This window comes from Zophobas morio, unplaced genomic scaffold (genome assembly GCF_036711695.1).
Source record: "Zophobas morio isolate AGI-343-1 ecotype UQ-CSIRO unplaced genomic scaffold, CSIRO_AGI_Zmor_V1 ptg000044l, whole genome shotgun sequence".
NCBI lineage: Eukaryota > Metazoa > Arthropoda > Insecta > Coleoptera > Tenebrionidae > Zophobas > Zophobas morio.
The window spans coordinates 10,188,696-10,212,245 of NW_026972149.1; the positions used below are offsets into that span (position 1 = coordinate 10,188,696).

Consider the following 23,550-nt stretch of genomic DNA (forward strand, 5'->3'; position numbering starts at 1 on the left):
TAGATTAAGAAAAAGAAAGCAGCAATGGCGGAAAAATTGGTTTACCAGTATCATTATACTAATTGGCCTGACCACGGAACACCCGATCATCCACTCCCAGTATTACACTTTGTCAAAAAGTCGGCAGCAGCTAATCCTCCTGATGCAGGACCAATCATAGTTCATTGCAGGTGCGTAAATTGCGCATGTTCATTGACCCTACTTAAGTAACTCGTGTTTCAGTGCTGGTGTCGGTAGGACCGGTACATACATAGTTTTAGATGCTATGCTCAGACAAATCCGCAGCCGTGGTGAAGTCAATATTTTCGGTTTCTTACGTCACATTCGCTCCCAAAGAAATTTCTTGGTACAGACTGAAGAACAATACATATTCATTCATGATGCATTACTTGAAGCTATAGAGTCAGGAGAAACTAACATTAGTCGCGAACAATTCCCTCGTTACGTTCAGATGCTGCAGAACCTAGACACCGAAGAAAAGAGCGAGCTTTGGAAGTCTGTTGAAATTCAATTCAAAGTAAGTACCGTCGTAATCCCAATATGATCACTAACTCTTTTGTTGCACAGCTGGTCACGAGTTTCCAATGTAAAGACTTCAATCTCGTTTCGGCAAATAAAGTGATAAATCAGCCAAAGAATAGAACAGCTAATATATTGCCGGTGGAAAGTTCCCGTGTACATTTAACTCCCAAGCCGGGAGAGGATGGATCCGATTATATCAACGCCACCTGGATACAAGGTTTCCACAGCTTACGCGAGTACATCATCACACAACACCCTCTGAAAACTACCATTAAAGACTTCTGGCAGATGGTCTGGGACCATAACGCACAAACCATTGTGATGCTTAGCATTATCGATAATCAAGAATTTGAGGTCTTCTGGCCAATGGATCAAGAAACTGTCGATGCCGAATCTTACAAAGTCAAATTAGTTAACGAACAAGCTCAGTCAACCTACGTCACTAGAGACTTCACCATGCAGTCACTCCAAGACGACTACGAAATTCCAGTCAAGATGATCCATTGCACCAACTGGCCGCAGCATTGTTGCAGTATTGCCGAAATCTACCATCTACCAAACACCGTTCTGGATATGGGCATCCAAAATGGACCTATCGTTGTCGTCGACAAGTAAGTTTTCGTTTTTAGGCGGTGTGGATTTTTGTTTTTTTTAGTGACGCATGTATAAATGGCGCAGCTGAGTGGAATTGAGGGTGGCGTGTGAGGTGGTTGTTTTTGTTTCAGATTCGGAGGCACAGAGGCCGCTTCCTTCTGTGTGTTGACGACATTGAAGAAGCATCTGATGTACGACAACCACGTGGATGTGTACATGTACGCAAAACTCTACCATAACAAAAGACCGGGAATTTGGAGTTCCTGCGATGACTACCTGAGGTTGCATTTGGCCGTTCAGACGCTTTGCAGTCCGCCAGAGGGCACTCCCGACCTGTATGCAATGACAAACGGGGCGGTGAATGGATCGTTGTCGAATGACTGTGTTCGAGTACCTCCTGAAGGTATGGAAGCAGTGGGGCCGCGGCTCACCGTTGCTTAAGTTGCAGTTATAGTGTAAATATATGTGATTATCGTAATTGTTATAATGTCCATATTTGTGCCACTGGTGGCAGGTGTAACTGAAACTCATGATTAAAACGTACTTCTCTTCTCTAGCTCAATCATTTTTTTATATTAAGATAGGTTTCAAGTATCAGAGAGAAGTATGGGTGATCGAAATGTTACTGCTGACTCACTGTCATTCACCTATCATCCTCAGTGTAAGTCAATAGCATCACATAGTTATGTTGTTAGACTGATCAATGTAGGTATAGAGTGTATTATGCCGTTAAGATCAACTCTAATTCATGTTTGGACATCATAGGTAGTCTTATCAATCTGTAGTGCCACGCTTAGCTTGCTATTGTCTCACTGTGCAGTTTCTTTGTCTTTTTTTTTTTAACATTTACATGAATCTTTGTTTACTTACAGAAGCCCCTTTAATATCCCAGGATGTTACGAAGTGTAAATGATTTCATTTGAGTTACATTGTTGCATATTTCATTATTAAGTGGACAATAGTGCTTCAAATGGAAAAGGTACTAATTGATGTTGATAGAGGCCAAGTGAAATGTGATGCACTATACAGAATTTCGTTTGTTACAATAATTTGTCTCCTCCCATAGACTCAAGATGTATAAAAATGTAGTTATGTGTAAAAAAGATCTGCGTGAATATGAATCAGATATTTATATAATATGTGCAGTGTAGAATAATTCAGTATTTATGTAAGTGTATAGACTTAGTTTTTGTATGATATTGATTTATAACAAGAGTACATCGATCATAAACATTTTGACTTGTTCTGGACCAATTTAGTGGATAAATATAAACTTCTGGTCCTTCAAGACATGACTGCTCACAAGGTCCTGCAGGGTGTCTACTGACCTTGGCATGGCACTTCTCGTTTTATACTGTAGCCAATCAGCTTATCAAATAGAATAGTATCCGTCCACCAGGCGATCTTAACACTCAACCCAAATCAATAGACACCTTTCAAGACAATATATCATGTCCAAAGCATATACTGGATGGCTGATGAGCTCTTTCATTTGTGATTTTACTGAATGTCGTTGATTAAACATCAACTTGTTAAATATCTCCACTTCTATTTTTGATTGTTCGTCGTCGTAGCACAAGTTGATGTTCAATTCTACTCTTAACTATCAAAACGGAGTGTCAGTGTTTACATCATTTTTAAACAAACATAAATTTTATTTTTAACTGTGTAAGTCTGTATAGTCCTAATGATCAAAGTGTAGTACTCTTTAAAAGTTTTTCATCACCTTGTGTATGTTGCATTATATTTGTGTTAAATAAAAGAATTTTTAATAACGACGCGTTCTTAATTTCACCTTCACATTTTCCACTTTTATTACATCTAACTCAGCTGATTCAACCATAAGTGCAGATGATGGTTTGCGACTAAGAGCTATTAACAATCTCTGAGACACTGAATAATGGAAAAAGGACACTTGAAATCCGGAATGTCTGTTTTGAGCTAAACAGTTGATGGATTTTCTCCTATTCTCCAATACCACACTATTTCAGTCCCAGTGTCAGCTTTTTTGAGTACTATAATTGGACAACAAGTTTAAATCAGGACAAAGGGCGACAGAAAGAAATGGAGTCAAATATTTACAGGTCTGTATCAACACCAACAGAGTTGAACAACGAAGAAAACAAATCCAGAATACAAAGATAAAACGATAAAAAAAACAAGTTCAAATGAGAAAATCGTTTAAAAAAGAAAATATGTGTAATACTTTGAAGAAACCTCCAACAAAAAGTAAAATAGAGCTATGTAGTTGCTGAAAACCTAAAAAATAACAAAAGTGTAGTAGAATGGTCACTCAGCAGCTTGAAAAACAAGGCTGTGTAAAAGAAACTAGACCTAGTTTTATATTCACTATAATAAAGTATAGACTTCTACCGGAACACATACTTGTACAAAGTTATGAGTACTTTAAACTCAAGATCATGTTTAGAGAAAATGAGGTCATGGCAGAACAGTAGTGCTAATAAAAAGACCTGTAAGAAGTACTGGAACTAGAACATACAAAAGGAAGCTAAATAACGACAAATGGTTTCTACTGCATGCAATTTACTCTACTTTATGATGAATAAAACTACATTTAAAAAAGATTTTCAAAAACCAGAGGCAGAAATTAAAACAAAATTAGCACCATTGTAATGGCTAAAAAGATATGGTGTATTGTTGGTTGCCTAGCTAATCAATGATTCTAGATATGGATTTATGGGTTTTTATGGCGTGTTGATATTCATTTATCTCACTGAGAGCCACATACTTTACTTTTTTTCCGAATCTGAAAGGTTTAAGGAGACCTAACACCAAAGAGACGTTTGATTGACTAATACTGACGCCTTAAAGGATTATTTTTTTGCCCGAAAACCCTTATCTTCAAGACATTTCTGTTAATACAATGAGATGTAATGTACATTTACCTGCATTTTGAACCGATAAATAGGTGACGTGGACTTTAGGGGTTGGAGCTACCCTGTATATAAAATTACCCACTGGAAGAGTAGGAAATAAATGACCCAGTCGCGCCCATTTTCGAATGTTTATGGGGCTTTTGCGTGCTTTCATCGATAAAGTAGCACCCAAAACAACCAACTTTCAAAGACGAAGAGGTTTTTAACCTCAAACATTATTATTAAGAAGAATTTTCCCGTATTTAATTAATTAAAAAAAAATTAAATTCATTTTACATCATTTATGCCGTTGTTAAACATAGTTGCCAGGAAAAAGCAAATGAACATCGGTTGCCAAGGGTTTGTTTAGTTGACAAGTCAATTTTACAAAGTGCTTTACTTTTACCTTTTCACGGCTTTTTTTGTAAGTAAATCATGCCAAACCCCCATGAAACCTATTAAAAAACGTTTTCCAGGCCTTATTTTACCCTTTCAGATAATTTGATTCAATTTTCCCGAGATTTTTTTGTTCAAAATCTATCCCGAAATGGAAAAGATCAACATGCAGAAGAAAACTCTTATTTTCAACGTTCTCCACTTCTTAGGTCATGAAATCGGGGCTTCTGACCTCACTGAGGAGAAAAAGGAGTCCATAGAGGTAGCTATTCAATGCCTGGAAACTGCATATGAGATAACCTCTGAGGATCGTCAAAATTTGCACAAAGTGGATTTATTGAACCAAATCCGGGTTCTGGCTCAGGTAAGAGGCGTCTAGGGGGTTTTGGTCGGTTTCTGAGGCGATTTGTGGTCACAGGGCATCACTGAAGAGCAGCAGACGGCTGCCGAACACCATAAAAACCTGGGGAATAACGCTATGAAAAATGGCGAGTACGAAGAGGCTGTGAGAGAGTACACAAAGTAAGTAGGCGGTTTGAGCAGTGCAGGGGTGATAGAGAGCGCTTTCAGAGCAATAGAGTCCAATCCAAAAAACGCTGTGTATTTTTGCAATCGAGCTGCTGCGTACAGCCGCTTAGACAACAACGAGGAGGCCATCAAAGACTGCAAACAGGCGATAGTGTTGGACCCCACGTACGGGAAGGCCTACGGGAGACTGGGGATCGCGTATTCCAACCTGAATAACTGGGCGGAGGCTGTGAAGGCGTACGAGAAGTCACTCAAGTACGATCCACAGAATTCCGGATATCAAGCGAACCTGCGGCTGGCCCGCGAGAAACTCATCGATTCCATGGGTAAGTTGGTGACTTGTGAGGCCCCAAAGTGACCATTTTTTTGCAGAGAGTGCAGCGCCGCCCCAGCATCGCCCCATAGATATCACCCAGTTCATCAATAACGAGTCATTTCTACACATGGCTCGAGAAATGATGGCGAATCCGGACTTCCAAAATATGTAAGTATTTCGGTATAAAAAGCTCTATATTTGCAATAAAGTTACCTGTGCTGTGTCTTATTTTTTTAAACGAATTTATAGAATGTCGGGCATTATGGCAATGAGTCAGTCAGGGGACACAAATTTCGAGGCCCTTTTCCAAGCGTAAGTTTTTATATAAATAGGTGGTTCCTGTGCATCCTTCCAGTTCCCGAGCTCCTAGACCCTCACAAATTGTATGATCGTTCCACTGATTTTTTTTTCTCGTCTAGGGGCCAAAATCTAGCCACCCAGATGCAAAACCAGGACCCGAGGTTTGTGGAAAACTTACGAAGACAATTTGATCCTCAGAACCCGAACAACCCGAGTCCCCGGCGTGATGATGGTTCATGCAGTGACTCCTAAGTAGAGTTTCCTTTTGCTTGTTTTTACCGTTTTTTTTTTATCAAAATTTGTAATGATTTTATTAACTTCCTCCGTCATAGACGAAGTGTCTAAATTTCAGTGACTTGTCAAATTTAAATTATTTTTCGGCTACTTTTTCTAAATTTATCAACTTTTTGGCTAATAAATACAAAAACACTATTTTCTTGTTATTAATTTTAGCTATATGTTTGTTGAGTGGTATGAAGTGAACAATAAAGTAGCAAATGTTTCTGTGTACTGGATGCCGGTCGTGCAACGGATCACTCTACGAAAAACAAGCCAGTAAACAGAAAATTATATTTTCACATTGTTACTAGTGTCTTGAAAGAATTTAATAATAAAATGTTAAGCTTGTAGGTAATTGTTGGCTAAAACGAAGACTGTCTTCTTTGTTTTCTGGGGTATTTTTCTTTTTACTTCACTAGATTGATTTCGAGTTTTGTTCTTTTTATTTTTATTTTAATTTTTTTCCAATCTTTTCTGGGGGATAGCACTTTTTGTTAGTCTTATTGTGGTTGATATTTTGTTCTCGCATTTTATTTATTATTGTCTTTTTAAAATATATTATATATTTTCGGTAAAATGTTGGAGTCTGTTCTATTATTCAATAAGTGATTTTAATCAAGAACTTGCTGGTTTTATTTTACCTTCATTGATTTTTCCATTCCTTACATTCTTTTTAAAACATTCTCCTTTGAATCATAACCAATACCCAATTATTTTAAAGTAGACCGTTTTTAGCCAAGGAAAATTAAAACACGTCTCAACTCTTTGGTAAGCACAAAGAAATAACTTCTGATTTGCGATTTACCACGTTTACAACTTCTAGAATTTTGTAGTACCATTTTGATTTTTTTCCATAATTTAGATAGCATTGATTCAACAAAATCCTGAGATGACGTCATCACTTTTTGGTGGAGATGAATGAACAGATTTTGGTAAGCATTTACATATTCATGATATTCATAAAATACGACTAAAGTTTCTCAACAGTTTATCCAGTAATTATTTATTATTAGTAAATCGCCAATGAAAAGGACCTACCTTTTCATTTTCTAGAAGCCATGAAATGTTGTTTAGGCGTCCGACATAAAAATTAAATTGCATATATCGTTAAAATAAAATTATTTTCCAAGTCATTTCTCTCTAAATAAAAAATGTAAAGTAAATACTCTCCAATTCCTCTATAACTGTACACACAGATATTGATGTAAGTGTCAACAGCGATAAGATAAATAATTCTAACATACGTATATTTTTTAGGAAAGTATATTACGTTTTGTTCACACGTTTCAATTCTGACTGAACATTTTTTCGTCTGATACTTTGTACTTTTAACCCCACTAAGTAGTGATCATAAATAATAACGCTAAAATTGACTCAATTTTCAAAATAACCTTTGTTTCTCGTATGGTTATGAGTAGGTGGCTTGGACAGTTTGCCAGAATCACATACAAAAGCTAATTGTAATCAAAATCTAAAATGCAGCCAACTTCGCTCTTCTTATATTTCTATTTTCGCAAATTTCAAACAAACGTGATGATTTATTTTGTAAATATCACGCAGTTGATGGCCTTGATATACAATTACCTCCACGCGACACACTAAATGAGGAAAATTCTCACTGACATCCTTTTTTAAGTATTGTAATTTGATCTATTTACCGAATGAGTAATTCCATGTTTCGTCGACATTTCATAGCTTGTAGAGTATAAAAAAGTAGGTCTTCCGTTTCCGTCTGATTGTCGTTTGTTGTCTATTGGCGATTTTATTAGATAGAAAACTTTCGAACCTGCTTAACCCTCGGATGCCCAAGCCTGGGTCAAATTTGACCCACGAACCACTTTTTTGTGATTCTTTTCTTCAATCTCTTAAATTTTTTCTCCTGTATTTTATTTTTTGCCTGTTTTGGCGTGTTCAACAATATGTGAATACTTGCCGCCACTTGATTTTAGTTACATGGTTGTTATCACATATTTATAGCAGTGGGTCAATTTTGACCGACTTTTGGTCTTCAACTTATAAATGTTTTAACAAGATGTTAAATGAGTAGGCATGTAATAGATAAACAAAAAGATGGCCTTTTGTTCAGTTTATGAATTGCCTAAACCTTGCGGCCATAAATGCATACATTATATATATATAAAATGTAAAACCCACTTTAAATACCAAGTGTTTCTTGAAGAAGACGATTATTTCTCAAAGAGCTCGGTCTTCAGCTATTGAAGCCTCCCATTCAAAGACGGGTGGATAATGGATTTAATTGTGTTCCTCGATGTGTATAAATGGTAATTGGTACTGTAGTTGATACAAAAATAGTTACAAGGAAAGGGAATCCAGAAACGAAAAAAGAGAAAAATGTGTGTTTTCTGTCAGTGATGCTAAAAAATATTCTGACAAATGCGGACAATGCGGCATTTTTTGTTGCAAGGCACAAGTAACAATAGATGTGTTAAAAATCTACCAAAACTGTACACAATAAAACTATCGAATTTTAAGTATTTTATTGGTACGTTGTCTTAAAGCTTAACTGTTGTTTTTTATAAACACATATTTTTTTTACTGATGTTAATGAAAAACATTTTTGTTTGTGGCCTTTTTTTCATTAATACATAATAAATAGGCAATTGGAACTTGAAATAATAAAACCTAAAGCAAAGTTAGGCTGGGTCAAATTTGACCCAGCTTGGGTGTCTATGTAAAAAAAAATAGCTTGGGCATCCGAGGGTTAATATTAATTTGATAATCCCCACCAAAAGTTTGGTGATGTCACCTCAAAATTTTGCTAAGTAACTATTAATAAACGATTAAAATGTGATATTTACTTGGCTATACTTGTAGATCTTGTACAGCTTCACCCCAAAGAGTCGATTTCTTGCACTAAAGATTTTTCTTATCACCCGGCGCCTCCACCAGAATGGGGGTAAATATCCTGAGTTAAGAAAAACTGACATTAATTAACAAAAAAGGTTATACAAATAATATATATCGTTACAAAAAATATCCGCAATTGGTGTATATAACAAATAATTGTACGTATCGTGCTTACGGTTTAAGATACTGAATTAATGAAGTCGCACATAACGGACAACAAAACTACTGCCTGGTTTACTCAGTACTTTTTATATTGTTTATATCAAAAGTCAGTAGAAATGTATTTATAAAATATTATATTCATGACACTGTTTGTGACATCCAGTCATCGCTAATTCTTTTGTAAACACGGCGTTTCATGTAAAATCTGAACCGTTTGGCGTTCGTTTAATGTAAATAAATTTTTTTAATGTTCTGGTGTTATGTGAAGACCGGAAATTACATACTGAAGCAATTTTATTAAAACACGCTCCCAATTCCACTAGATATACAAGCCTGCGTTTCATTTTTACAGAAGTAAAGCTTGCATCGTCGTTTCAAAAAATAAGTGCGGGTAGTAAAATCGCAAAAAAGTAGATTTTTAAAATAATCACAAGCAGCTTCCAACATTTTCTCTTGTTTTATTAGACTATTTAATTCAGGATTTTCATTTATAAAATCTCAGTCAGGTCAGCTAAATGCTTGCCAACATGTGAAATGGTAGAGTGAGTGCGCTAACTAATAACAATAACAGTTCAGGACGTTACGAAACACTGAGAAATGATACTCTTGATAAGAATAAATGTAGGTTTTGACGTGCACATTTCCTAGAACGAATCAAAAAATTTCCCGGGAATATGTCCAACATATTTTCATTAGGGTTGCAAGGAAAGTAATTTCGTCATACCCGACAGGTGCTGTCGATGTTCCAATATATCTCCGCGACACACGAAAGCAAAACAGCTTAAAGTATTTTCCGTGATTGTTTAAGATTAATACACACCCATTTGCTATAGCCGTGTTTATACAAAACCGCGCGAAAATATCCCGCTGCGCTTGAAAGGAATATGGAATGTGAAAAACACTGCGAAAAATAAATTTCCTTCAAGTGAGTGTTGCTGAAATATTGCAAAACAACGAAGAAATCGAGCGATGCTTTAAACTGGTCACCGTTTTCATTTCAACACGTTTTATTAATAACCCGCCAAATAAAAATAACAAACATCTGATCTACTTTCGGCTAATGTGAAATCGCGGATTTTGTTACCAACAATTGAACTGGAAAACCGGCTATAATTACTCCTGCACTTGTGACCTATATTTATTTTGAGAAAACAAATTGGTCACTGAAGCCTGTGTTGCAACCCACGGACGATCTCTGAGGGGGCGGCCAGATGTCGCGGCGCCCCTCGCACGATTTTACACAAACCTCTCACCTCGGACCTTTGCTATCCACAACACAAACAAATCTACCACCTCCAACGGGAAAATAACCGTTTTTGAACCAAAATTGCTTGATTGTGCTTCAAGGAGGAGGAAAGTTCCTTCTAGATAGCTAGCCCCAGTAAAAACCATGAGTTAACGATCAACAGCTGCTCCAAATCATTGAAATTGCTTTTTTTACGTCAAACTTAAACGTTTTATAAAAGTAGAATCTAGTTTTCCCCTGGTTTTAGTATCAATTTTGCAGTGATATTATTTACCCAACCACGAAACGTTATCGTCATCCACATTGACGCCGCAGTCGCTAGTGTTGTGGAAATTATGTATGTAATTTAATATCCCTGCGTTGTACGTATATATACATATAAGTGCCAATATATAAATTTAGACTTATACTTTGTATGTTTCAACATACTCGTATGTGGTTAAATAGAGTGACACATTTGTGGGGAATTGATGACATATACAAGTCTGTTTACACACTCAATTGGTGTGTGTTAAAAACAAATTTGGGGGTGAATTTCTTCATATGAACAAAAAATAATGAAACAGCCTGTATACAGATTTGTTGAAGGGAAAATAGTGTTGAGGTATATCTATAATAGATAATGATTTTTTTGTCCTCCCCCGTATATTCGGCTTTAAATAAGTGTTGCGTCTGTTTTGCCGAGGTTATGTCCGCTTCAGATTTATCGTTCGAAATCTGCAGTGATGGCATGCCGCTCTACTTTGGTAGTTTGGCGTCCGGAATGAAAAATGTTGCCGGGAAGCGTTTTTTAAGCGCGAGGGCGTCTTACGGCGTCGATTATGGCATCGAAAGATAATAAAATATTTAATAAAGTACTATTTTAATCTTAATGGAAGCGTCGAAAAAAATTCGATATGATTAAGTCGGAAAAATATTATTTACGAAAGCAATGTTGCCAAAGTCTTTTGCAAACTGCTAACATAGTGGCCAGGTTAAATATAGCCCGTGTGCTAATTTGAGGAACACATCGTCCTACTGAAATATCTAACACACGCCCTCTTAAACCGACGCTCTCCTCCTCAAATCGAGGATACCAACATTTCTCGTCGGCTCGGTTTAAAAGTTTCTACCAAAATATGAGTGCCAGTGTCAGCTGCGCAAGGCACTGCATCTCGTCACCCACGTCCACGTCAATGCAAATTCGCCATTTATTATTCGTGGATTTTTTGCAGCGCGATCTGCGTCATGCACGCGAGGGGGCACATACATAAAAGGCATTTATAGGTAGACGGAAATAGAAAATAGTTGGAATGCACGAAGTGGATATAAAAAATTAAAAATAAGAGCGATTTTTGGCAAGCGAATAGTTTTAAAGTTAGAAAGCGATAAAAAAATAGCCCGAGTAATGATGATTTGTAATAGGACAAAACCGTGGTGTTCGAGTATTTTTAAACGCGTAATGACAGTGGTAATGATACTAAAGAAAAACATTTGGCTCATTAAATTTGCTACTCTATACCGATATAAATAGTTTTATAAATAAATAAACAGAACACCTACAGGAACTGGTTCATTTGGGCAGGTTAGAAAAATATTTGAGCTCTCTCTGATGAACGGTTTTAACAAACAGAATGTATGTTTTTACTCAAAACTTAATATAAATTTAGAATAAGAAAATAAATATTCATAAAAGTGTTTTTTAGTCTTTTACTAACAAACTTTTTTCCTGATAGCAATCATTTACGAAAGCCTTCCAACAATAATATGCGTCTTGACGGATACAAATATTTTTACGCTCCTCCAAAATTTCGTAACCGATTGTCTCAGTGACTAATCGATCTGCGCGAAAACAACCACTTCATGTTCACTTTTTATTAGTGTAAAGCGCGAGACGTTCGCAACACGTGTGCCCAAAATTTATAGTTTTGCTCAACGCCCAGCATCAATCTCTACTTTTTCCTCAAAACTCAAGACTAAACAATCTAACGACGTATACGATCCAACAGCCCACAAATCACCGCTCGTTCCTTAACCCAACACCGTTTAATCGCTGCTTTATTTAAATCTCGACCCTTTCGAGACTTCACTTGCTAAGCCATCCAAAAATATGACACCAATAATAACCGACAAAAATTGGCATTTGGGTTTTTATATCTCAAGCTCCAATCGTCGACAGGTGAAGACAATTAATTTAGTTACCTAAGAACCGCATTAACTCGCCTGCAAGCGATCGCCATTTTATTTTCACACCATATCGTTACTTAATTCGATTAATACTTTTCTACGGACTTGCCAACTCTGCAGATTACGTGCTCTGCTGGTTCTTCAACAAACAACGATCACTAATTTGTTAAAAATAAATATGAAAAATTCTCTTGACAAATGTCTCTTGACTATTAACTGCGAAACCTTGAGGCCATTTTGCAACCTGCAAGCCAAGTAAAATAAAGATTTTTATATATAATTAAACTTTAAATTTAGAACTATTAATGAAACGCTGAAAGAAACTCAAATAAAAGCGCACCTTTCGAACATTATAAAGAAATAAAAAATCCGTAAATTATTTACACTAAAGTTTCTCTGCTACACAAAAATACCGACGACGTACCGGATTTTTCACCAACGATCTGGTTAATAATTGCTGAGATGACGTCACCATTAATGAAGAGGGGCAAATGTAGTGAAATATAAGACAATGAACAAAATACATATGTCTGTTGGTACTAACGTTGTACACATTCTGTATGAACATTTAAAAAAAATAAAGACATTCCCAAAACACCACCAATATTGTTTTTCTTTAGGTTTATTCGTTTATTCGCTCCTAAAAATACACTCATCAGATACCATCAAAGAGAAATATAAACAGCAAATCCTGACACCTTACTGCTTTCGCTCACCAACATGTTTGTTACGTTTTCGAACTGTAGAAAACAGACGGAGTGCTACATTTAGTGCTTCAGTATATTTGGAAATGTACCGTTGGTAAAGATGCACATCATGATGTACATTCCTGAGTTCGCAAAATAAAATTTTCCCGTGACGTCATCATTTGGTTGAAGGGTATGACTGTACCAATTTTGATTAGGTTATGTAGATATGTAGAAGACGAAGAACAACAAATGCGGAACTTAATAAAGAAAAACCCAAGTAACAAACAGGGCGAAAAAAAAATAAAAGCTGACTAATAAGTGCAAAAATAGACACAAATTCAAGATATAATCAAAAATTTACGAAAATAATATCATCATAAATCCATACGTGCCAGAACATTTCTTGGCAACAAAAAATGGTAAAAAAGAAGAGATACATATGTATCTCAAGTAAAAATAAAACAAAATGGATATTAAAAAACTGACATAGTGTGTGATAACAAACAATTTTGAGTACCGGAAGAGAACAATTCAGTTCTAAATCTATGTATGTCAACTGTTACAATGACTCACTTATTTAACAATTTTATGAAGGTCAGTACTAAATATATCAATACATAACTCAGCAGTTAACCCATGCGGATTTTGATACCACAGCCATAACTCTCTAAATCGTCCATAATGTTATGGTATTTGAACAGTTTGCGCTTTTAATGCCCGTGTAAATTTTTATCGCATAATCGTAACATTTTGTGGAAGCTAAATACTAGCTTGGCAAAAATATTTTATTATGCGCCACAAAATAAAGACTTTTTTGTTAGTTTTATATACACTATCGATGTTCCTTAGATTTCTTTCAACTCAAAAGATTTAATTGTTGTGGTCGGAGTTTTATTTTGGGAGGTGTACCTCTTTGAAGCAAACTCTTTGATGTTTACAAAAGTTGAGCACACTAAGAGGTCCAATAACTCGCAGCTGACGCCACAGATGAAAAAAATTGTCGTAATAGTATCAGTATATATCTATATACATTTCTAAAAATATCCCTTTCAATGTGCTAAAATAGTCGGCACGTTTACAAAGGTAAAAAAAGAATGAAAGCTTGGGTGAATTTTAGAAGGTATTTACAAACAGTCTGTTGAATTTGGCGAATTCGTGTTTGCTTGTGAAACTGGAAGAGATGTTGATGTTTCTGGAAAAAGAAAAAAGGAGCCGCTAACATATACGTTGAAGTCTTAAAGGCAATTCAAAAGTAATACTGGTGAAAGGTGTATTTTTGCAAGCGCATTAGTTCTGGGTAAATGTAGGTTTCTAAGCCGTTAACATACTATTAATGTAAACAGTGTTGATTGTGGTCAATTAGTCGGAGGGAGTGTGGGGCGCCACCGTCGTCAAGAGATGCAAGCGTCGGTGTATCAGTAGAAGCGACGCAGCGTCGTTGGGCGGTTCTCGGAGTCGACGACGAGCAGCTTGAGCTTAGCTCGTTGCTTCGACGGCTACTGTCGTTCATACTCGAGCCGTGCCGCCCTATATGGCTTGGCATGACTCTCGCCTATGTATAAGATTACATCTCTTTTTCTTTGCTCTCTTCTAAAAATACTTGAGCCCACGGTTATTTCGAGAGAATTGTATACATGTTTTCTTATAATGAGATTCCCATATCACTAGGACTATTTTTTAATAACGCGCCCACGGAACCTCACCACGAGCACCCCCAACGAAATTGTCGCGGCTCGTTTGACATTTCTTAGTCAACCCGCACTCGCATGCCCTTATTCAACGATTGCCAAAGATGAAGCAACCTTTGGCTGACTGACTTAAGCCTTTAATTGTGGCTTGCGCCCTGCGTGAATCAACAATGACTAGGAACGAAAGAATGCTTAAAGCCGATTAGTTGTTTGGTGATTTGCGGACTTCGTCACGCCTTTATTTGCCTCATTAAAATTAGAATCTCGATCAACACCTTTTTAGTCATAATTATTTTTACACCTGGTGGTTGGCGCCCAACGCGGGTCCGGTTGTCGGTGGTGCGGCGCAGGAATTCCTGGTCAGGTGATTGATGGAATGGTGGCTTCGATTAGTCATTACAGGATGGTGGAGGTGGGCGAAAATCTGAGACCAAAGCGATCTGGAGGCTGCCGAGGTTGAAGGAAAGCGTCTCGACGCTCGGTTTCGGAGTGGGGGCCGATGCGGCGCTTGGCGGGGGCATCGTCATGCTCTGGTTTAGATTCGGGGTACACATTACGCTCCTTTAGTCAGTGCTTTGGAGGCCACGAAGCAACCTCTAAGAAAGACGAACGAATCGACGACGCGTTTGTGCGACGGGACGACCCAAGTGTACACGCGATAACGCGAAGTGTGTGTGGTGAAGTGAAGTGCTGAGCTGTTGATCGGCTTCTGCACCCTTTTGAAGAAGTAAGTTTGAGTGATTCCAGCAGGCGAGTGCAGTGATGAGTGCTCGAGGATTTGCATCAAAGGATACGCGTTGCATAGTAGTAGAACGAAGGGGCTTTGATCTTCAAATCTGGGTTACGAGCAGGGCACCTAAGCGGAGTTTGCCTAGATCTCTGTTACATTGTAGCATTTAGTTCAACGCCATTGGCAGACGTCGCAGCATGTGATACATTAATCTTATAATATAGAACGAGTCTAGCTTATCTAAAAGTAACTTATTGCATTGCTTCGGATTTTAGGGCCGGGTTAATGTCCTCGTTTTCGGGATAATCAAAACACAGAAAGCATGGGAGTGGCGGAAGATTTCGCTCCCAGCTTCACCCAAAAACCACAACTAAGACAAGAAGATGATGGCAATAAACTTATTTTCGAATGTCAGTTATTGTCAAATCCAAAACCAGATATCCAATGGTTCCGAAGCGACACGCTATTATCCGAAGACAGTAGAACTAATTTCAAAATACAGAATGTAGGAGCTAACAAGTTTCTTGTGGTTCTTGAGCTTGACGATGTTATCGAAACAGATGCCGGCCTTTACAAGGTCAAAGCGAAGAACAAAATGGGAGAAGTTGCAGCTTCCATCAACCTCAACTTCAGCCGTAAGTGATTTGAAATTATTCCGACCAAATAACGGCCTCGCGAGGCCCTTACTTGGTGAAAATTTTCTCGCTCAGGTCAACAGGAATGATAATTGCTTTCCTCTTTTCAGCTATGGACGAACCAAAAGAAAAGTAAGTACGATGAAAGGGGTCGGATAAATGTTGGTCAAGCAGAAAGATGATTCTGCCTACGCACGAAATAACAAACTTTTGCCAAAATTTGGCCTCCACAATTACTCACCTCTCTTGGACACGTAACGTTTACGTCACGGGTCATGTTTCGATTTTAACTTACCACAACATTTTGAATAGTTAAATTTAACTTTGTGCTAGCGAGAGATCTCATTAAAAATTTTAATAAATTTGCGCAGACAAATCGACGGTCTTGCACCAACGTTCGCGAAGAAACCGAGTATTCGGCAGGAGGAAGATGGCAAAAGACTTCTTTTCGAATGTCGAATTCAGGCAGATCCACGCCCAACCGTCAGTTGGTTCCACAATGCCAACCCCGTACATGAAACGCCACGTCACAAGGTACATACTTACCCTACTCTGCAAACCCTGACACGGTTCTCGTACGGCATTTTTTCCTGTGAAATAACTATTTTCATAGACAATTTATACGCTTACATCTTGGCAACATGTGCGCTCTATTTTTGCATGCACTACATCTACATGTGACACCTGCTGTTTTTCTCTTTGCACGCTCTTCCACGTACGCCGCAATTTTCACAAACAATCCGATTATTGTTTCTACCACTAGAAATGTTCTTGGGCAGTGGTTCTGATACAATATCGCAGCTGCTTTCTCCATTGAGGAATAAAATTACTTTTTGGCAAAACAATCCGTTTGCGGATGTTTCTTATTCCTTTATGCAACAAGACGGATAACTGCAGCTTGCTCTTTCATTAACCGCTTGCTTTCGATTGTTTGTTTGTTTTTTTTTTTTGGAAAATAGTACCTCCTTAGAAGTTGTTTGTCTGATTTGAACGAACAAACCGCATTCGACGGTAACGTGAAATTGGTTGCGTTTCAGTTGAGGATAGACAAAGATGGACACTCGTACTTTGCAACCCTTGAGATTAAAAATGTCACGGTTGAGGATGCTGGCAAATACAAGGTGACTGCAAAGAATGAGTTGGGCGAAAGCAACGCAACGATCAGCCTCAACTTCGACAGTAAGTTCTGTTGATATTTGTTGCTTTGTCTCGTTGTTATTGCAAAAAAGCTTTTGTGATATGGGCGTTACTAGTATTAGAAATTATAACTGTTGGTTGATTGATTTAACAAAAGCGAAGGCTTAGGACTTGAGCTTCCTAATCGTGCAGGCGTCCTATTTACGGCTTATTTGCAGTTTTCTAATTAAACTTAGCTCCCCCAACCCCACCACCCCCACCCCCAACCCTCTCAAAGAAGAACACAAGATACACACCCAGTCTTCATAGCGACTCTCTTTCACACATATAATAAGCAAAATCACGTGCCACATACTCCCCCACAAAACACTGCCACTTTTTATTAATATACTCAGTGTAAATACTCCGGTTCTTAGCAGCCACTGTTGGGGCCAAGTAAGTCAGCACTCGTGCACAGTACAATGGACTAACCGAAGCTTAATCTCAGCTCAGCTTTTAATTTGCAGTTTTTTAACATCTCCAATTCTAATCAGTGTACATTGCAATTGACGAGGAATTTTTGTGTGATTTATTACCTAAAAAGCTTAGAATAGAAATCAGGCTAGCTCTTTTCCCCCAAGCCACTTGTCTGCTATAGCTGGATAGTACGCCGGTGGCAGGATTATTTTATTTTAGATTTTTAGCCCCCCTGTGAGGTTCTTCTTGGACACTTGATAATTTTAACCATTTTTTGATAATATCAAAGGCCATGTTCTTGCAAATGTGACACTTGTATTTCAGAGTCGTACCACACAGTATATCATTTTAACACTGTTAGACGTAACTATTAAAAGCTGAGCTTTTTCGGTGATCATTGTAAGTTGCGCGAGTGTTGCTGGCTGTCCTTGTGTCATGATAGCCAGTTTAGAAGAGTTTATGCACTAGGCGATGAGGCTCCCGTGCCAGACAATGGCATCAAACCGACGTTCACAGAGCGACCTGTTATCCGACAGACTGATGACGGTAGCAAGATCATCTTCGAATGCAGGTGCGTCGGGGACCCCAAACCTGTACTCCAATGGTACGTATTTATCAACGAACGCTAAAAAAGGTTATATGTCAAAAAATGAATCATAGGTTCCACGGCAAAGAAGAGATTCAAGAGAACAGTCGATACCTAATTTCCATGGTTGAAGATCAAAAACTCTATTTTATAGCGCGACTCGAAATCAACAACGTTAAAAACACGGATAGAGGAGAATATCGGGCGGTAGCGAAAAACGTTTACGGACAAGGAGTTGCCACCATCAACCTCAATTTTGAGGGGGCCACCAAGCCCAAGTAAGGAGGCCCTCTAGTCGTCTTGGTGCCATAAAACAGCTTCATTTCACAGAATTCCGGACGGAAAGCCGCCTCGCTTCCCTAAGAAACCGACCATAAGGCAGGAAGGCGATGTCCTAGTGATGGAATGTCTTCTAGAAGCCAACCCAGATCCAGATATTACATGGTATCAAGGCGAACAAAGTATTGCAGATAGTTCGAGAGTACGCATGCTTCGGAAAACTACTGCCAAAGATACATATCTGCTTACATTAGAAATATCAAACCCTACACGCCAAGACGGGGGACACTATAGATGTAACGCTTTCAATGTTTACGGTGAAAGCAATGCAAACATAGCGCTAAACTTCCAAGGTATGCCGCGTAGGCAAGCAGAGTCTTCCCTCTGTGTCTGTGAATTGTCGACGTTTCGATGTTATTATTCATCCTCCTCAAATCTGTTTCAGCCAATACCAGATCAATACGACCAATACAATAACTTTTGCATGAGCATGGCCTTAAACCTAAAGCCTGTCTCTGGCACCTCGTAACTTGTTATATTTCCAGGTGGAGACAATGCTGCTGGTTTTGCACCTTCCTTCATCGAAAAACCCAAAATTATTCCAAACGAAAGCGGAACACTTATTACCATGAAATGTAAATGTAAAGCGAAACCTAAACCTGAAGTTACTTGGTTCCGTGGAACCACCGTTGTCAAAGAGTCTTCTAAAATCACAATCAAAACTCTAGATGTAGAAGAAGACATTTACGAACTTTCCCTCGAAATCAAGGTACCATCACTCTCAAACAACAACCCTTTCTACTATAATACACTGATTTTTTTGAAGGACCCCTCCGGACCCGACGGGGGTACTTACAGGTGCCACGTCAAGAACGAGTTCGGTGAGAGTAACGCCAATCTTAATCTCAATATAGAAGCCGAACCGGAACCGGAAGGCGACGGACCCACGTTCGTGGAAAAACCAAGAATAACTTCGCACCAAGGAGGAAAGTTAGTAATCATGGAATGTAAAGTTCGCGCTAACCCAAAACCGACGATCGTGTGGTATCGTGAAGGTAAACAAGTCACAGAATCGTCCAAAATTAAAATAAGCTTCGAAAAAGTAGAAGAAGATATCTATTACATTAAACTCGAACTTAAAGACCCCGGAACCGAAGATTCCGGTTTATATAAATGCAACATTAAAAACAATTTAGGTGAACTCAACGCCAACCTCACACTCAACATCGAGATTATACCCGTCATTAAAGAAAAACCGAAGGTTATTAAAATTATCAAAAAGAGAACTGTCGTCGTTGAATGTAAAGTTCTCAGTAAATTCGCACCGGATTGCACTTGGTTTAAAGAAACTGCCGCCGTTAGAGAAGATTCTCGGCACAAAGTTCTCGTTGAACAAGTCAAAGATGTAAGTTGTGTAAGTTTGGGGTTAATATTTTGCCAATCGTGCGGTTTTAGGGAGAATTCGCGATCAAACTTGAAATTTCAGAAGTCAGCAAAACTGATAAAGGTTTGTATAAATTAGTAGCAAAGAACGAAAAAGGTGAAGCGACATCACAAACGGTTGAGGTAACGGAATTACCTCCCGAGGAGAAACCGAAAGGCGAAAAACCAAAACTCACAAGACTTACTAATGTCGTAAGTTGTCTTGGTTGATTGATATAGGTGTCGTTCTCAGTGGTTGCGTTTTCTTCTAGAATATCGAAGAAGGCAAGTCGGCCGATTTTGTTTCTTCGCTCAAAGTTACCGACAAGACCGTCACGATCACTTGGTACAAGAATACGACGGTTATTAGAGAGTCTTCAGACATTAGAATTTCGTTTGACGGTTCCACGGCACATCTCAGTATTTCTAAATGTAAAGTTTCACATTCAGCCACATACAAAATCGTAGCCAAGAACGAATTCGGAGAGGACGAAACCTCCGCTGTTCTAACTGTCACAGAGAAGAAAGAGGAAAAGGTAAGAATTACACACTCACAATTTTCTACTCATTACACCAACACTTATTTACATAATCACAAAGAAACGCGAAGAAGAAGAAGAAGAAGAAGAAGAAGAAGAAATAGTAGAAAGCAGTAGTGGCGAAGAAATTGAAGAAGAAATTGAGGTACACTTTGACAACATGATACAATTTTTTGACATTTTTTACTATTTTTGTTTTTAACAGGAAACTGACACTAAACAAATAACACGAAAAGACGAAATAAAACCAAAGGTGAACATCTACACATACACTTTAAGCCTTTTGATGTAAAATAAGACTCTAAAATTATTCCGTTTGCAGAAACAAGAAGAAGAAAAAGTCGAAAAGAAAGTGGAGAAGAAGGTAGAAAAGAAAGAGGAAAAGAAGGAAGAAGTTAAGAAAGTTGAAAAGAAAGAGGAAGTCAAAAAAGTTGAAAAGAAGGTAATGACGAGTTTTCTCAATGTATATAGTTTTATGTTCACCTTTCTATGTTTTAACATTCTTTGTGATTGTAAATAGGAGGACGCTAAGAAAGTTAACGATGTTGCTAAAAATGCCGTTGAGAAAATTGAGGTAAGTTACTTATCCCACGTTTACGTCAGTAGTTTTTATGTGAATGTCCTAGGAAACGAAACTCATGGCCAAAAAGGGTGAAAGGAAAGCCTCAGTGCAAAAGGTACCCCTTCGTCACCTATGTTGTATTCGTTTAATTTATGTCTGTGTTTGTCTAGATTGAAGAAATCAAAAGCGAGTCTCGTAGAAGCTCGATCGTGGAAACCAGAGAACAGGTATTTATAATTTGAAGAATTTTGAGGTCTTGTTGTTTACGGCAAAGTTTGTAGATTATTCAGGATGGTGAAAAGATTTCTAGTCGTAAATCTTCCGTATCCCAGGTAGATGCTAAAATCTTCACAATGTTAATATATTTATTTCCTTTTTTCCCAGATTGAACAAGAATCTAAAACTGAAAGGAAATCTTCTGTAGCAGAAGAGAAAAAGAAAAAGGTACACACACGATGTTTCCTTTTCTTGCTTTCTTTTTCGAGTTTATTTTTTACTGGTTTTGTTGCTTTCTGCAGTCTCGACTTTCGCTTTTTCGCTTTCTTTATGAAACATCAATGTTGATACGTTATATTTTGATAGGTACAAACTAAGAAAATGGAGTCGACAGCTGAAACGGTAAGTAGTTAAATGTTGTAAAACAATCTTCAATCCTCTGTTGTGTTAACCATGTTGTAATTAATGTTTCATACGTACAGACACCAACAAACAATATAGAAGAAAAACCACTTGACACTAAAAAACCAGAGACCAAACTGGCTCCTACCAAGGAGCCCGTGAAACCCGTTGACACAAAAACAAAACCAGAACCATCCAAAACAGAGCCCGACAAGAAACCAGACCTCAAACAAACAGAACCCGTTAAGAGACCGAGTCTCAAAAAACCAGAACCAAAACCAGAACCAGAACCCGAACCGAAACCCCAACTCAAAAAAGTTGATCTTGGGAAAAAGGTAACGGACACTAAAAAACCAGAGCCAAAACTCTTAGAACCAAAACCCACTGACAAAAAACCCGAGCTTAAAACACCCGAAATTATTGTCCCCGAGGAAGCTAGACGCCAACCTACTGTGAAGGTAGTCAATGACTTTACCTTTAATATCTCTGCAAACACTAAAACTAACCAATTGTGTCTAACTTTAGCCTAAATACGATCCTTTGAAATTTGTCGAAGAGGAGGAAGTGCCGATACCCGCCGTCACCGCCCCACCAAAACCGCCCGTGGTAAATTATCTGATTGGCACTGAAAAAATTTTAATTGGCACCTAAATGGTCAAAATATTTTACGCAACGCGTCATCCATTCATTCCATTGTACTTTGGAACGAAATTATTTTGACCATACGTTTTTACACTACATTGCACCGCATTTTTCGCCAATGCACACGTACACACTAACACACGAAAATCTGCTTAAAACATGCCAAATTTCTGACGGTTATAAATTGAGCGCTTCTTGTTCTTTGTGATCTATTTTGAACACAATAGTGCACTGCAACTTTGTCATACTTTAGTCGGGCAACACTTCAACACTGACTAATTTTATGTAGTCTGGCGAACGACTGTTCTGATTATCAATTACGTTATAGAAAGTACCTAAGTATGACCCCATGAGATTTGTTGAGGAGAAAGAGGTGCAGGAAACTCCTCCTGTCAGCGCTGCACCAAAGCGTATGGTAATACTCGTAAACTGACAATTCTATTGTCTGTCACAGTCAAGCACCGCAAAGTGCATGCACTTCTTGCACTTGATGTTGTTCTATGTTGTACGGGAATTCGAACAACTAAGTTAAAGTTCGAGTCCCTAATTATGTTAAAATTTTTGGAACCGAACTAAAAAAGGAGCACTAGGGAATTTCCTAGTTGGTACTTGAACACTTGCTTGCACTAGATGTCGCACGTTCACACACTGTATATATGCACTCAAACATGTCGATGTTGTACTCAAAATTCAAACCGTTATTAAAGGTACCTAGATATGATCCCATGCGATTTGTGGAAGAGGAAGAGGAAGAAGAAGAAGACGAACCACCAACTGCCGCGACACCAGTGGTAATTGGCTAAATTAGTCAAAATTAAGACCACAAACCACACTGCCAAAATCGCGTATCACTTGCACTTAGTCATCAAACTAACATATATCTGTATGAAATCAAAACAAGTATACGCTGATAGTCTATACTTACACACACGCAAAAAGTAAACGTAGATCTGCACTGCAAAATGACGAATTTGCAGAACTACACCACTTAGCAGTTTTTCATTTTATAAGAAAATAAAATGAAAAATTTTAGTGGTGTTTCACTCTATGCTGCAGACTGCACTGTGCACTCAATTAATTCAATCAAAAACTAATTCGACGTTTATTGAAGGTGGCAAAATACGATCCTATGCGATTTGTCGAAGAAACTCCTCCTCCACCTAAGGAGACTCCTCCGAAACCCGTGGTAATAAAAATTGGCACTGATATTGGCAAAAGTGGTCAAAATTTTTTCGTCTTTCTGAAATGATTTTGATCACCTGTAAACACCGCACTATCAAATTCTTGCACTAGCTTATAGTAGTTGAACGTGTT

General features: G+C 38.0%; 3 protein-coding genes and 1 long non-coding RNA gene across 11 annotated transcripts in view; 3 read left to right on the forward strand and 1 right to left on the reverse strand.

Moving 5' to 3' along the window:
- The window catches only part of LOC135141183 (Protein tyrosine phosphatase 99A), a 156,213-nt gene extending 153,322 nt beyond the window's left edge, over nucleotides 1-2,891 (forward strand). For 2 of the 3 annotated variants that reach the window (XM_064072025.1, XM_064072027.1), the window contains exons 13-17: nucleotides 4-170; nucleotides 223-517; nucleotides 568-1,133; nucleotides 1,248-1,519; nucleotides 1,989-2,891. In XM_064072025.1, the coding sequence (XP_063928095.1) occupies nucleotides 4-170; nucleotides 223-517; nucleotides 568-1,133; nucleotides 1,248-1,519; nucleotides 1,989-2,029 (1,341 nt within the window). In that variant the 3' untranslated portion in view covers nucleotides 2,030-2,891. Of the gene's footprint in view, nucleotides 1-3; nucleotides 171-222; nucleotides 518-567; nucleotides 1,134-1,247; nucleotides 1,572-1,988 lie in introns of all 3 variants that reach the window. The other variant, XM_064072026.1, reaches the window with a different exon arrangement.
- LOC135141184 (uncharacterized) overlaps nucleotides 1-23,550 on the reverse strand; it is a 69,922-nt gene that overhangs the window by 11,874 nt on the left and 34,498 nt on the right. Inside the window, exon 2 of the long non-coding RNA XR_010282358.1 lies at nucleotides 8,631-8,737. This is a non-coding gene — a long non-coding RNA (uncharacterized LOC135141184). The remainder of the gene's footprint in view (nucleotides 1-8,630; nucleotides 8,738-23,550) is intronic.
- LOC135141558 (small glutamine-rich tetratricopeptide repeat-containing protein beta-like) lies at nucleotides 4,185-6,433 on the forward strand. The gene is made up of 7 exons (XM_064072768.1): nucleotides 4,185-4,416; nucleotides 4,469-4,752; nucleotides 4,807-4,910; nucleotides 4,959-5,242; nucleotides 5,289-5,400; nucleotides 5,482-5,544; nucleotides 5,652-6,433. Exons 2-7 carry the CDS (start codon nucleotides 4,540-4,542, stop codon nucleotides 5,782-5,784), a joined length of 909 nt encoding a protein of 302 aa, XP_063928838.1. The 5' UTR covers nucleotides 4,185-4,416; nucleotides 4,469-4,539; the 3' UTR covers nucleotides 5,785-6,433.
- LOC135141353 (twitchin) overlaps nucleotides 15,179-23,550 on the forward strand; it is a 38,545-nt gene continuing 30,173 nt past the window's right edge. For 4 of the 6 annotated variants that reach the window (XM_064072394.1, XM_064072391.1, XM_064072392.1 and 1 more), the window contains exons 1-25: nucleotides 15,179-15,357; nucleotides 15,636-15,995; nucleotides 16,106-16,127; nucleotides 16,367-16,529; nucleotides 17,033-17,174; nucleotides 18,057-18,192; nucleotides 18,249-18,452; nucleotides 18,505-18,806; nucleotides 18,999-19,222; nucleotides 19,280-19,858; nucleotides 19,909-20,088; nucleotides 20,148-20,411; nucleotides 20,476-20,559; nucleotides 20,620-20,667; nucleotides 20,737-20,856; nucleotides 20,935-20,988; nucleotides 21,041-21,091; nucleotides 21,147-21,203; nucleotides 21,258-21,308; nucleotides 21,361-21,420; nucleotides 21,559-21,594; nucleotides 21,675-22,052; nucleotides 22,120-22,200; nucleotides 22,565-22,651; nucleotides 22,944-23,027. In XM_064072394.1, the coding sequence (XP_063928464.1) occupies nucleotides 15,683-15,995; nucleotides 16,106-16,127; nucleotides 16,367-16,529; nucleotides 17,033-17,174; nucleotides 18,057-18,192; nucleotides 18,249-18,452; nucleotides 18,505-18,806; nucleotides 18,999-19,222; nucleotides 19,280-19,858; nucleotides 19,909-20,088; nucleotides 20,148-20,411; nucleotides 20,476-20,559; nucleotides 20,620-20,667; nucleotides 20,737-20,856; nucleotides 20,935-20,988; nucleotides 21,041-21,091; nucleotides 21,147-21,203; nucleotides 21,258-21,308; nucleotides 21,361-21,420; nucleotides 21,559-21,594; nucleotides 21,675-22,052; nucleotides 22,120-22,200; nucleotides 22,565-22,651; nucleotides 22,944-23,027 (3,720 nt within the window). In that variant the 5' untranslated portion in view covers nucleotides 15,179-15,357; nucleotides 15,636-15,682. The remainder of the gene's footprint in view (nucleotides 15,358-15,635; nucleotides 15,996-16,105; nucleotides 16,128-16,366; nucleotides 16,530-17,032; nucleotides 17,175-18,056; nucleotides 18,193-18,248; nucleotides 18,453-18,504; nucleotides 18,807-18,998; nucleotides 19,223-19,279; nucleotides 19,859-19,908; nucleotides 20,089-20,147; nucleotides 20,412-20,475; nucleotides 20,560-20,619; nucleotides 20,668-20,736; nucleotides 20,857-20,934; nucleotides 20,989-21,040; nucleotides 21,092-21,146; nucleotides 21,204-21,257; nucleotides 21,309-21,360; nucleotides 21,421-21,558; nucleotides 21,595-21,674; nucleotides 22,053-22,119; nucleotides 22,201-22,564; nucleotides 22,652-22,943; nucleotides 23,028-23,550) is intronic. The other 2 variants (XM_064072393.1, XM_064072395.1) reach the window with 2 other exon arrangements.

Bases quoted from the DNA above. Each gene is read 5' to 3' on its own strand.
- LOC135141558 (XM_064072768.1), top strand. From the start codon at position 4,540: ATGGAAAAGATCAACATGCAGAAGAAAACTCTTATTTTCAACGTTCTC. The intron at 4,753-4,806 runs GTAAGAGGCGTC...TTGTGGTCACAG, and splicing joins AAATCCGGGTTCTGGCTCAG to GGCATCACTGAAGAGCAGCA. The intron at 4,911-4,958 runs GTAAGTAGGCGG...GAGCGCTTTCAG, and splicing joins GCTGTGAGAGAGTACACAAA to AGCAATAGAGTCCAATCCAA.